Raw genomic sequence first — 13,142 nt, 5'->3', positions numbered from 1 at the left:
GACCACAATGTCAAAATCTTGGGTATCCTCCTAAAAACATAAACCCGGAAGCGTTTCTACGTGCTTCCTTCCTGTAAGCTTAAGCCCGTTGTTTTGCTCGGACATCTGGCAGGTTTAATGCACAGGAAGCAAGCGTCTGGAAGCACATCTGGATTTGTCCTGCCTCTGACATCTAGTGAACTGCCTTCCGCCCCATTGCAATCAGTTGGGTTTTGTAGTTCTGTCCTTCAGTGGCCTCTGATGGTTGGCTTCTGAGTGCCTCTTTAAAGTAAATATTGCAGCAATCCAGAACTGGGAACATCTTTTTGTCCATAGGGGGCTTTCAGGGGAGGCTGCAGAAGGATGAGATGAGGGTATGTGGCCGGGACCCTGGTGCCTTGAGTTTTCCCTGCATTTGGCATTTTCCTGTATTTGCATTTTCCTTCTTGGGGGAGGCAGGTCTGTTCTGCACATGTTTTGCGCCCTCTAGTGGTTGATTCAATATTACACCAGTTTTTGTCTGGCATGCTGCAGATTTCAACTGCAGAATTTTATGCCAGACGTAAACCAGAGTAATCTTGAAGCAACCAGTAGAGGGAGCAAAACTCATGTGAAAGGCGGGGGGGGGGGGCAAAGAAACAGGAACTTCCAAGCAAGGAAAATGAGGATGCAAAAAGTTTGTCTTGTGATTAATTTGTGAATTGGCAAGTCCTAATGAACCTCCACATATATACCTATTTCCAGGTCTTTTTTTTTTTTTTTTTAGCAGGAACGCAGTTCTGGCTGACTTGGTGTCAGGGGGTGTAGCCTAATATGTAAATGAGTTCCTAGGGTTTTTTCTACAGAAAAGCCCTATGTGAAACAAGGGTGATGTCAGGGGTGTGTGGCCTAATATGCAAATGAGTTCTTGCTGGGCTTTTTCTACCCAAAAAGCCCTGCCTGTTTCACAGAGCCATGGGGTGGCGGTGGGCGGGGTGAGAAGCTGGGCCACTCACGAATAAGGCAGTGTGAATTGCAGATTGGGGAATCCCTCGTTCAGATCTCACTTGGGCTTTTGTGTTCTGCAATAATGCATGTTCAGTTCTCTTTCAGGACACTTTAGTGATTGTCCACCAATGAATTTTGCTGCCTCCCACAGTAAAATCCAGTTGCAAGGTCTATTAAAGGGGATTGAAAGTGCATTATGCAGTGGATGTGTGAAAGTGCCACTAAGGCAAGCTATTCTTTCTCACATTGAGGTCTACCTTGGTGGATTTCAATTTGCTTCCCACGTTGCATTCGCTGCCTCCGAATGGAATGGGGGCACACACACATCTCAAAATCTATTAGTAATCCCTGGGCCGAAGGAGGCCAAACTAAAGATCACCAGAGACAGGGCCTTCTCGGTCGCAGCCCCCTACTGGTGGAATCAACTGCCAGAGGAAGTGAGGGCCTTGCGGAACCTGGTCCGGTTCCGCAAGGCCTGCAAGACCGCTCTCTTCCGGTTGGCTTTCAATTGACGTGGAGCCTGCATTGTAGGGAAACTGAAGAAGTACCGTCACCGCTGAAAACATAGAACATCAAAGAGATTAGCACCAAATTATTTCTGAACATAAGAACATAAGAGAAGCCATGTTGGATCAGGCCAGTGGCCCATCCAGTCCAACACTCTGTGTCACATAAGAACATAAGAGAAGTCATGCTGGATCAGGCCAATGGCCCATCCAGTCCAACACTCTGTGTCACAGAAGAACATAAGAGAAGCCATGTTGGATCAGGCCAATGGTCCATCCAGTCCAACACTCTGTATCACACAGTGGCCAAAAATTTATATATATATATATATATATATATATATACACACACACACACACACTGTGGCTAATAGCCACTGATGGACCTCTGCTCCATATTTTTATCTAACCCCCTCTTGAAGCTGGCTATGCTTCCTGTGGCAGTGGATTCCACATGTTAATCACCCTTTGGGTGAAGAAGTACCTCCTTTTATCCGTTCTAACCCGACTGCTCAGCAATTTCATCGAATGCCCACGAGTTCTTGTATTGTGAGAAAGGGAGAAAAGTACTTCTTTCTCTACTTTCTCCATCCCATGCATTATCTTGTAAACCTCTATCATGTCACCCTGCAGTCGATGTTTCTCGAAGCTAAAGAGCCCCAAGCTGCCTTTAACTACAGTATGTGTAATTTATAATACGTATTGATTTTAACTGTTTGTTGTGATTTTATACTGTGAGCCCCCATGAGCCTGCTTCGACGGGGAGAGCGGGATATAAATCAAATCAATAAAATAAATAAAAAGAATGTAATGAGTGTGAAGAGTCTCCCCCACCCTTGAGCCAACTCTGTGTGTCTTTCAGGTCATCAAGGAGCCCCCGCCTCCGCCACCCCCAGAGCCGGTAAGTCTTCTGAAGCGCCTTTGTGTGCTTTGGGCAGGGAGAGGGACAGCGAGATGCTGAAATGGGGCAGGGAAGGAAAAATTTCCATCTTGAAGAAAAGCGTCGTTAGGAGGCTGTTTTCTCCTACGTTGCTGTCCCCTTGGAATACTTCATTTTGAAAAAAGTTTTCATATTTCAGCAAATTTGATCCTCGTAAGAGACTACTAGCGATAAGGGATTCCACCCCCCCCAATGTATCAGCGCAGTAACCTGCAGTTTTGCTTAGCTACGTGAGTGGATTTCCTAGCTTTAGGATCTAGGCGTTCTTTGTTTTTCTTTGGTCTCCCAAGAACTGATTGCATTACAGAGAGTCCATATCTAATGTTCATGGTTTATATTTTTTTTGTCAAGCAATTACTGTGAGGTTTTGGTTATGTATAGAGCCCCGTGGCGCAGAGTGGTAAAGCTGCAGTACTGCAGTCGGAACCCTCTGCTCATGACCTGAGTTTGATCCCTGCGGAAGCTGGTTTCAGGTTGCCGGCTCCAGGTTGACTCAGCCCTCTATCCTTCCGAGGTCGGTCAAATGAGTCCCCAGCTTGCTGGGGGGGAGGAGTGTAGAGGGCTGGGGAAGGCAATGGCAAACCACCCCGTAAAAGTCTGCCATGAAAACGTTGTGAAAGCAACGTCACCCCAGAGTCAGAAACGACTGGTGCTTGCGCAGGTAAAAGGTAAAACCTTTACCTTTACATATTTGTAATGAAAACGGAAAGACCACTGCATAATGTTGTTTCTCCCTCAGTATCACAACCAGCCCAGGGTTTTTTGGTGACCTAAGCGCCTGTATGCGCACAGTGTGCCACAGGGTGTCCCATCTGCGCTGAAAGCATGGTGTGTTTGCATTTGCAGCTGATTCTCCATGCCGTGCAGTGCTAACGCGACAAAAGGCAGAAACATCTGCAGAAATAAAGTGAGAGGCTTCCCACCTTCTGGGGGGGCTCCCAGGGCAGCTTTCTCAAGTCTGCGGTTCCAGACCGAACAGGGAGATACTCTCCGGGCTTTCCCGAAGGATCCTCGAGGAGCAGAAGAGTGAGGCTCCTGCATTATTGGAGTGCATGCTTCCAAGACACACACAGGATTTCTGGAGCACAGTTTAAAAAAAGAGAGAGAGAGAAGAGGTGCAGTGGTGGGAGAATGAACTTCAATTCAACCCTGGAACGCCCCGATGAAGCATGCACGAAATGTGTTGCTCATTAAGCTGAATCCTCTCGCTGCACTGTGGGAGCCCAAGCCAAAAGTCTCTTGCTTTTTTGTTCCGTGCTTGTGCCGTCCTCTTTTTCTTGCTGGGTCATACGATGTGCCTCGCCAGGGCTTTTTTCATAGCAGGAACTCCTCTGCATGTTTGGTCGCACGCCCCTGAGGTAGCCATCCTTCCAAGAGCTTACAGGGCTCTTCTTACAGGGCCTACATGTAAGCTCCGGGAGGATTGACTACACGGGGGGGGGGGGGGGGGTGCGGCCTAATATGGAAAGGAGTTCCTGTTACAGAAAAGCCCTGTGCCTCACAGTCCTTCAAGAAACCTGGTTACGAGAGGGATTTTGTGGTGACCTGCCTCCAGGGCCCCTGTGGAGCCTGTTCCCACCAGCGGCACGGACTCTGCAGCGTCTGTTTGGATCTCTTTCGACTGACTTGCTTTGGGCTACCGCGCAAAACCACTGTGCAGAGCAGAGCGGAACATGGGAGAGTCCGCCGGATAGCCCTGTGACGCTCACTCTTGCTAGGCCTTCAGAGGTGGTTTGCTGTTGTTTGCTTCTGCGTAGCCCCCCTGGACTCCTGTCTGAATACCGCCCCTGCTCAGGTTCTGAGATCTGGCGGGCAATCCAGGTCACGGCATCAAGCATTCAGACGGCGTGTAAAAACGGTTCCACTTGAGCATTGATTGCTTTGCGTTCTCGTGATGCAGCCAGACATCTGGTGGTATAATGTGCGGTGCGTCTCTGTTTCGCTCCTCAGCAGCTAGAGGGAATACTGTCGCTTTATGTGCCTTTGACTGCAGAGACAGGGACGTCGCCGAAGAGGCGGGGGGGGGGGGGAGCGGGGGGCACCCTCTTTCTCTCCCCAGCTAAGCAGACAAGAGGCTGCTGTGGGCTGCCAGACCAGCAGTGCCAGTAGGCAAAGCTGGGGAGAAAGATTTCAGACGTCTGCTTGTTGACCAAACGCCGAACTAGAAAACACCTCTCTCCCACAGGAGTCAGACGACGAAGATGGGTTGCCGAAGAAGAAATGGCCGACAGTGGATGCATCTTACTATGGAGGGAGAGGTGTCGGGGGCATCAAGAGAATGGAGGTCAGTTGTCCGGCATGTATTTCATCCGTGAGTCTACCTTTACGCTTTGGGACGTTCGCTCTGGCAAAGACTGTCCCCTTTGCTCGCTCTGAGCAAGTGATAGCCTTGCTGCTGGTCTCTTCACTTCTTTGTCCCCCCTTTCCTAACGCAGCGTATGGAGCAAAGTGGGAGAGTCCAGAGGTCTCTGTCTCTGAGAGAGGGGCACATAAGAGGGGGGTGGAGGGAGCAGAGCTGCTGTGACTGCTCAGCCAAAGGGGGGGGTTAGCTTGTGGAACTCGAGGCAGCTTACAGTGCTGAGAGCCCTGGGCTGCCAAACTGGGTGCCCCCCCCCCCAAACATCAAATCCTGCTCTTGGCCCCACCAAACATGAAATCCTGGCTACAGCCCTGCTGACAGGCACTTCTGATCAATCAAAATAAATCTGCAGCTGCCAGGACTGCAGCTAGTAATGATGGAGTCGCTCACCATAAGATAAAAGAAGCCATGTTGGATCAGGCCAATGGCCCATCCAGTCCAAGACTCTGTGTCACACAGTGGCCAAAGAAACCAGGTGTCACCAGAAGGCTCACTAGTGGGGCCAGGGCACTAGAAGCCTTCCCACTGTCCTCCCCCCCTAAACACCAAGAATACAGAGCATCACTGCCCCAGACATAAGAAGATAAGAGAAGCCATGTTGGATCAGGCCAATGGCCCATCCAGTCCAAGACTCTGTGTCACACAGTGGCCAAAAACTCAGGGTCCATCAGGAGGTCCATCAGTGGGGCCAGGACACTAAAAGCCGTCCCACTGTGCTCCCCCTAAACACCAAGAATACAGAGCATCACTGCCCCAGACATAAGAAGATAAGAGAAGCCATGTTGGGTCAGGCCAATGGCCCATCCAGTCCAAGACTCTGTGTCACACAGTGGCCAAAAACTCAGGGTCCATCAGGAGGTCCATCAGTGGGGCCAGGACACTAAAAGCCGTCCCACTGTGCTCCCCCTAAACACCAAGAATACAGAGCATCACTGCCCCAGACATAAGAAGATAAGAGAAGCCATGTTGGATCAGACCAGTGGCCCATCCAGTCCAACACTCTGTGTCACACAGTGGCCAAAGAAACCAGGTGCCCTCAGGAGGTCCATCAGTGGGGCCAGGACACTAGAAGCCCTCCCACTGCGGCCTCCCCCCACCCAAGCACCCAGAATACAGAGAATCACTGGTGCAGCCATGTCCTGCATTCCACAGGGGACTGACCTGTTGACACTTACTTTGCCTCGTGGTTTGGGATTTTATCCAGGCAGTTGTTGCTGGCGGAAAGCATGTCAAGTTGCAGCCCGCGTATGGGGCCCTGCACGGTTTTCCAAGCAAGAGATGAGCAGAGGCGGTTTTCCATTTTGCCCTTGCCTGCCTCTGCGTAGCAACCCTGGCCTTCCTTGGTGGTCTCCCAATCCGCGTACTCACCAGGGCCAAGCTTGCTTAGCTTCTAAGATCTGATGAGATCAGGCTACCCGGGGCCGTCCAGGCCGGGAATGTCAGCAGTTACCAGACGTGTTTTAAATTGCAAGGGGGGGGGGCGGTCTAAAGATATCTGAGGAGTGGTAATGGTCGACTGCACTGCTGGGCAGACAAAACCTGACTTGTGTGTTTGTAACCAGGTGAGATGGGGGGACCGAGGATCGACAGAGGAAGGGGCAAAACTGGAGAAGCCCAAAAACGCAGTCATCAAGTTGCCGGAACAAGAATTTGAGCCGTGGGAGCCCAAGCCAAAGAAACCTCACGTGCGGAAGTTGCCCTCCCAGAGGAGATGGTACACCCCCATTAAGGTAACGTCCCGTGTTTGGCAAAGTTGAGGGAAAACTGAGACATCCCTTTCTAGAACTGAAGGCCAGTGGCCCATCCAGTCCAACAATCTTTGCCACACAGTGGCCAAAAAAACCAAGTGCCATCAGGAGGTGCGTCAGTGGGGCCAGGACACTAGAAGCCCTCCCACTGTGCCCCCCCCAAGCACCAAGAATACAGAGCATCACTGCCCCAGACAGAGAGTTCCAACGATAAGCTGTGGCTAACAGCCACTGATGGACCTCTACTCCATATGCTTATCCAATGCCCTCTTGAAGCTGTCTATGCTTATAGCTGCCACCACCTCCTGTGCTTTGCTGTGAGTGTGTGGCATGTAAAAGGCTGTGCCCATCGTGGACTGTGAAGCCGAACTGGGTGGAACAGGCATTGATAAGCATTGTGTGTTGAGTTAGACTTGAGTCCCATAGCACCTTAAAGGTCTATAGCACCTTAAAGATTGCCAAGGGTATAAGTTTTCAAGACCCAAAGCTCCCTTCATAGAATCATAGAATTTAGAAGTTGGACAGGGTCTAAAGACCATCCAGTCTGACCCCTGGCAGCTCTCAGGATGACCTGATGTGAAACATGTGGCCCAGGGGCCAGTTCAGGCCCCCAGAGAATTCCTATCAGGCCCACGAGCAAGTCTGCTTTCTTCTGCCTCTCTCTTGCTTCTTTCTATGTCACAGCATGTTTTGCCAGACTTGGAGAGCCAGTTTGGTGTAGTGGTTAAGTGTGCGGACTCTTATCTGGGAGAACCGGGTTTGATTCCCCACTCCTCCACTTGCACCTGCTGGCATGGCCTTGGGTCAGCCATAGCTCTGGCAGAGGTTGTCCTTGAAAGGGCAGCTGCTGGGAGAGCCCTCTCCAGCCCCACCCACCTCACAGGGTGTCTGTTGTGGGGGAGGAAGGTAAAGGAGATTGTGAGCCGCTCTGAGACTCTTCGGAGTGGAGGGAGGGATATAAATCCAGTATCTTCATGTACCTCACAGTGTGTCTGTTGTGGGGGAGGGAGGTAAAGGAAATTGTGAGCCGCTCTGAGACTCTTCGGAGTGAAGGGCGGGATATAAATCCAATATCTTCATCTACCTCACAGGGTGTCTGTTGTGGGGGAGGGAGGTAAAGGAGATTGTGAGCCGCTCTGAGACTCTTCGGAGTGGAGGGAGGGATATAAATCCAGTATCTTCATCTACCTCACAGTGTGTCTGTTGTGGGGGAGGGAGGTAAAGGAGATTGTGAGCCGCTCTGAGACTCTTCGGAGTGAAGGGCGGGATATAAATCCAATATCTTCATCTACCTCACAGGGTGTCTGTTGTGGGGGAGGGAGGTAAAGGAGATTGTGAGCCGCTCTGAGACTCTTCGGAGTGAAGGGCGGGATATAAATCCAATATCTTCATCTACCTCACAGGGTGTCTGTTGTGGGGGAGGGAGATAAAGGAGATTGTGAGCCGCTCTGAGACTCTTCGGAGTGGAGGGCGGGATATAAATCGAATCTCTTCATGTACCTCACAGGGTGTCTGTTGTGGGGGAGGAAGGTAAAGGAGATTGTGAACCGCTCTGAGACTCTTCGGAGTGGAGGGCGGGATATAAATCCAATATCTTCATCTACCTCACAGGGTGTCTGTTGTGGGGGAGGAAGGTAAAGGAGATTGCGAGCCGCTCTGAGACTCTTCGGAGTGGAGGGTGGGATATAAATCCAATTTCTTCTACAGAGCAAAGCCTCTTTTCCTTCTATTGGCTGTGGCTCCACCTCCCCTGGGGAGGGAGGGAAAGAGCCAGAGCTTCTTTTGCCCAGTTCCCTCGATCGCACGGGAGCGATACAAAATCTTTAATTGTGTTTGTCTGTGTCCCTTATAAAGTTTATATTTCAGCTACTTGGCGTTGCATTTTATGACACACGGCCCGGCGCGACGAGGCTTCATTTATGTCAGATCCAGACCTCGTAACAAATGTGTTTGACACCCCTGACCTAAAGTATGCTTGGCAAATAACCATTCAATCCAACTAAACGCCTCCGAGGAGGGGGAACCCACCGCATCCCTGGACAACTGCTTCCACCGTTGAACTGTCCTTATTGTCAAAAGGTTTCCCCTAATATCCTGCCACTGTCTTGTCGTCTGTAATTGAAACCCATTATCCCTACTGCCAACTGAAACAGCCCCCACTCTTCTAAATAATAGTCCAGGGCCAGAGGGCCAGATCTGACATAAATGAGACCTTGTCGGGCTGAGCCGTGTTGGGCTAGGCTGTGTGCGTACCTATTTAAGATTAGGTAGCAGAGATACAAACTTTACAAAGGACCTAGGCAAACGCAGTTAAAGATTTTTTAAAAAACACTTAAAACATTTTCAAAGATTTCAGGTTTTCGCGGCTGGTAACATCATTAGGGTTTGTAGAATCTTTCGGGCTCAAGTGCCGTGTTCTACTGGAGAAAGTTTTCCTTCCAGACGTTTCGTTCTCGGCTGCGGAGAACATCCTCAGTGGCGTTGCAGCCGGAGCAGGCGCTCTGACCTTCTTGGCTGCTGTGCATTGAGTGAGGCCAGGGCTGCTGGAGAGCTGCCCTTTCACCACACCCCCAACAGCCCAGAAATAGCAGCTCTCCAGCAGCCCTGGCCTCACTCAATGCACAGCAGCCAAGAAGGTCAGAGCGCCTGCTCTGGCTGCAACGCCACTGAAGATGTTCTCCGCAGCCGAGAATGAAACGTCTCGAAGGAAAACTTTCTCCAGTAGAACACGGCACTTGAGCCTGAAAGATTCTACAATCCCTAATGACTTAAAACATTCACACTCATTGCTCTTAAAGCTGCATTCTTTGCATCTCTCCCACGGGATCCAACCAGCCGCCTGGAGCTTTGCCACACCCCCAGAGGTCCTCATTAACCCCTGGAGAAGTCCACACCACCCTTTCTCCACTTCTGATGTGATTTTGGGCAGTGGGTGGCTTGTGGGTAGAAGTCATGTTGGCAGAAGCCCTTTGACTGTAGGGGGCGGTGGCCAAAGAGCGCCCCAGGTGAGCGAGGCCTGCTTGGGCTGGCTGGATCTCTAGCCAGCCCAATCAGGACTCACTCACCCGGGGCATCAGGTTGCTATTGGCTGCAGGGAAGGCGGCATATGCTAATGAGTTATGCTCATGAGCTCCACTACCTATTTCTCTACAAAACGACCCCTGCTGACCTCTAATACCAAATCTGTACTCACAAGGATTTTAGTCAACTTTCCTTTTTGAAAGCAGGGGTTTTTTTTTTGGCTATCTTGGCTGTTTGAAGATGCTTGTAAGTAGCCGTGAGATCGACACTGTTCAGTCACATGTGCCTCTTCAGGCTGGATGGCAACATGATGCAACACACTCACACACAATGTCGGGTCCCGTCACAAGCAGCCACTTGTAGGAAATTGTTTTTCCAAGCTTGAACTGTCCGCAGTGACCAGTTTGCCAGGTTCACATAAATAGGCGCTAGATGCGATATGATCGCATCTAGCTGAGAAGTGATAGGATCACCATCTTCAAGTCCTTGAAGGGCTGTCATCTAGAGGAGGGTGTGGAATTGTTTTCTGTGGCCCCGGAAGGTAGGACCAGAACCAACGGGTTGAAATGAAATCAAAAGAGTTTCCGGCTCAACATTAGGAAGAACTTCCTGATCGTTAGAGCGGTTCCTCAGTGGAACAGGCTTCCTCGGGAGGTGGTGGGCTCTCCTTCCTTGGAGGTTTTGAAACAGAGGCTAGAAGGCTATCTGACAGCAATGAAGATCCTGTGAATTTAGGAGGAGGGGTTTGTGAGTTTCCTGCATTGTGCGGGGGGTTGGACTAGATGACCTTGGAGGTCCCTTCCAACTCTACGATTCTATGTGAGGCCAAGCTAGCTATGCACCAGTCATATGGTTGGATTCCATCCCCGTGTCATTTGCCTCTTTTTAGGGGATTCAATTCCTGTCAAATGTTTTGTCTTTTCAGGGCAAGTTGGATGCCTTGTGGGCTCTGGTTCGGCGGGGTTACGATCAAGTGTCTCTCATGAGACCCCAACCCGGGGATAAGGTAAGGCATTGCGCGACTCCTCATGGAACTGCTGTGTCAGAAGTCAGCAGTTATGTTTTCCCTTTTGTTCTTCCAGTTGGTGTGTCCTCCCAGAATCTAGTGAATCTGAGGGTCTAATTTTGGGGTCCTACGAGTTTGGGAGCTTAGACAGGGAAACCCTGTCTGGTATTTTTAATACACTTTTTAATCATTTTGTTATCCAAAAAAGACAGGTAACAAAATATACTCATAGAACTCAAAAGGCATTGGACTGATAATTTGGTTTTACAGCAAGTTAAATCTATTGCTTTCATTTGTGGAAGAGTATGCATTGTTAAGTATTATTCCCTGTAAAGTGTTTCCACTTTAAGTAAATGAGCTGGGATTCAAGAGAAGAAGTGGAGATTGGCCCTTCACTTGGAGTCTCTGAGCCGTTTACAATCTTCTTCCCTTCCTCTTCCCATAACGATGAGGCAGATGGGGCTGAGAGAGCTCTGAGAGAGCTGCTCTTGAGAGAACAGATCTGAGAGAACTTGAGACTGCCCCAAGGGCTCCCAGCTGACTGCATGCGGAGAAGTGGGGAATCAAACCCAGTTCTCCCAGTTTAGAGTCCACCGCTCTTCACCGCTACACCAAACTGGCTCTCGAGGAATCATGGGGAAGCAGCTGGAAACACAGATACCCCACCCCAAATCTTCCTTTCCCTTTCATTGACGCCTAATAACGTGTCAGCCTCCTGGAGCGGGTTCAGATATGAGGCCGCTCTGGCGGGAAGGCAGAGGGGAGAAGATTTACTTTGTGGTTCATTTTCAACATCCTCCTCTCGTCAGGACCGGATCTACGTTTTTTTGAGGGGGGGCAAAATTAAAAAAATGGCGCCCCCTTATGGGCCCATAGATAGAATGGGCTCCATACCCAATTTGGTGCCCCACCTCTGCCCCCCCCCCCAATCCCGCCCTGCCTCTCATATAGAGCCCCCTTTTCTGGCTGGGAACGGCCTGGCCTGACTGGTGCTTTTGGGATGAAGGCACTGTTGGAGGCAGTCGCGTAGTTAGTAGATTACAGCGACCTACGACAGAGATTTGTGCACACTGGAGAAGTCTAAAGCCTCTATTAAATTATAGCTGTGCTTGACATTCTGAGAGGGTTCTAAAGGGCTGGTGAGGGAGCGCTTCCGCCACAAAAACAGTTGTTCTTCCTTACTGATCATTACAGCTCTCTTCATGCTTTCAAACAGTTTGTGTGAGAAATGTCTTAGGAGGCCTGTGATATCCTGGTTTCTCTCTCCTGTTGACTCTGCATCCCAGTGCTCCGCTGAAGAGCTCATTTTTAAGGACAAGTGTTCATTTTTGTCAGACCCCCCGCCCCCCCAAAGTATGTCTTCTCAGTGTTTTTTTAAAGGTCTCAAAAGGAGCATGCTGTTCACATCTGTGACATTGTAATAGTTGATCTGTTAATTAACTGGAGAAGGTCACGTTGGTCGTTTTCGCACTCACCTCCAGCCGGCGCAACCCCCCTCTTCACCGCGCAGGATCTGCGCGGATTTCGCACTAAATGCCGTGGAGCAGCCTTTTGCGCCGGAAACTCCTGTCGCAAAAGCCGCGCAAACGCCAAACTGCTTTTTGGCGATTTACGTTTGAGCGACTTTTGCACCGGGAGTTTCCGGCGCAAAAGGCTGCTCCGCGGCATTTAGTGCGAAATCCGCGCAGATCCTGCGCGGTGAAGAGGGGGTCGCGCCGCCTGGAGGTGAGTGCGAAAACGACCGTTGAGTCTAGTCACTTCAAGATTACCCTTTTTTTGCCCTGTTTCAAAATTTTTATTCACAAGATTCCTTATAGCATAAAATATAATAAAAGCAAAAAATTGAAAAACAAATTATTTATTTATTTATTTATTTTATTTAATGGACTTATATCCTGCCCTTCTCACCGAAGTGTCTCAGGGCGGCTCACAACACAATAATTCACATAGTTCAATTTAAAACATTTACAAGTACAGTTAAAACCACAATTGATAAAACAAGATAAAAATAAAACCAGCGGTCTATAAAAGCATTTTGTTCCATCCAAGATGTTCTCGTCTTCAGTTAGGTGTTGTAGGCCTGCCGGAAGAGGGCTGTCTTACAGGCCCTGCGGAACTGCCCTAGGTCCCGCAGGGCCCGCACCTCCTCCGGCAGCTGGTTCCACCAGTAAGGTGCCGCTATTGAGAAGGCCCGATCCCTGGTGGATTTTAGACGGGCCTCCTTTGGCCCGGGGACTACCAACAGGTTTTGTGAACCCGAGCGTAGTACTCTCTGGGGAACGTGTGAGGAGGGACGGTCCCTAAGGTAGGCAGGTCCTAGGCCATATAGGGCTTTAAAGGTAATGACCAACACCTTGTACCAGACTCGGAATATTACTGGCAGCCAGTGCAGATCCCGGAGCCCCGGCCGGATGTGCTCCCATCTTGGGAGCCCTAATAGCAGCCGGGCAGCAGCATTCTGCACCAACTGCAGCTTCCGGGTCCGGCACAAGGGTAGCCCCATGTAGAGGGCATTACAGTAGTCCAACCTCGAGGTGACCGTAGCATGAATCACTGTTGCTAGGTCGTCGCGTTCCAGGAAGGGGGCCAACTGCCT

General features: G+C 50.2%; 1 protein-coding gene across 1 annotated transcript in view; it reads left to right on the top strand.

Moving 5' to 3' along the window:
• The window catches only part of ANTXRL (ANTXR like), a 71,329-nt gene that overhangs the window by 35,740 nt on the left and 22,447 nt on the right, over positions 1-13,142 (top strand). Inside the window, exons 14-17 of the mRNA XM_060240973.1 lie at positions 2,335-2,373; positions 4,598-4,696; positions 6,334-6,501; positions 10,466-10,546. Of these exons, the coding sequence (XP_060096956.1) occupies positions 2,335-2,373; positions 4,598-4,696; positions 6,334-6,501; positions 10,466-10,546 (387 nt within the window). The remainder of the gene's footprint in view (positions 1-2,334; positions 2,374-4,597; positions 4,697-6,333; positions 6,502-10,465; positions 10,547-13,142) is intronic.

The sequence above is a fragment of the Heteronotia binoei genome, chromosome 6 (genome assembly GCF_032191835.1).
Source record: "Heteronotia binoei isolate CCM8104 ecotype False Entrance Well chromosome 6, APGP_CSIRO_Hbin_v1, whole genome shotgun sequence".
NCBI lineage: Eukaryota > Metazoa > Chordata > Lepidosauria > Squamata > Gekkonidae > Heteronotia > Heteronotia binoei.
The sequence above is the reverse complement of the archived record's forward strand: the minus strand, read 5'-3'. Positions and strand labels throughout refer to the sequence as shown.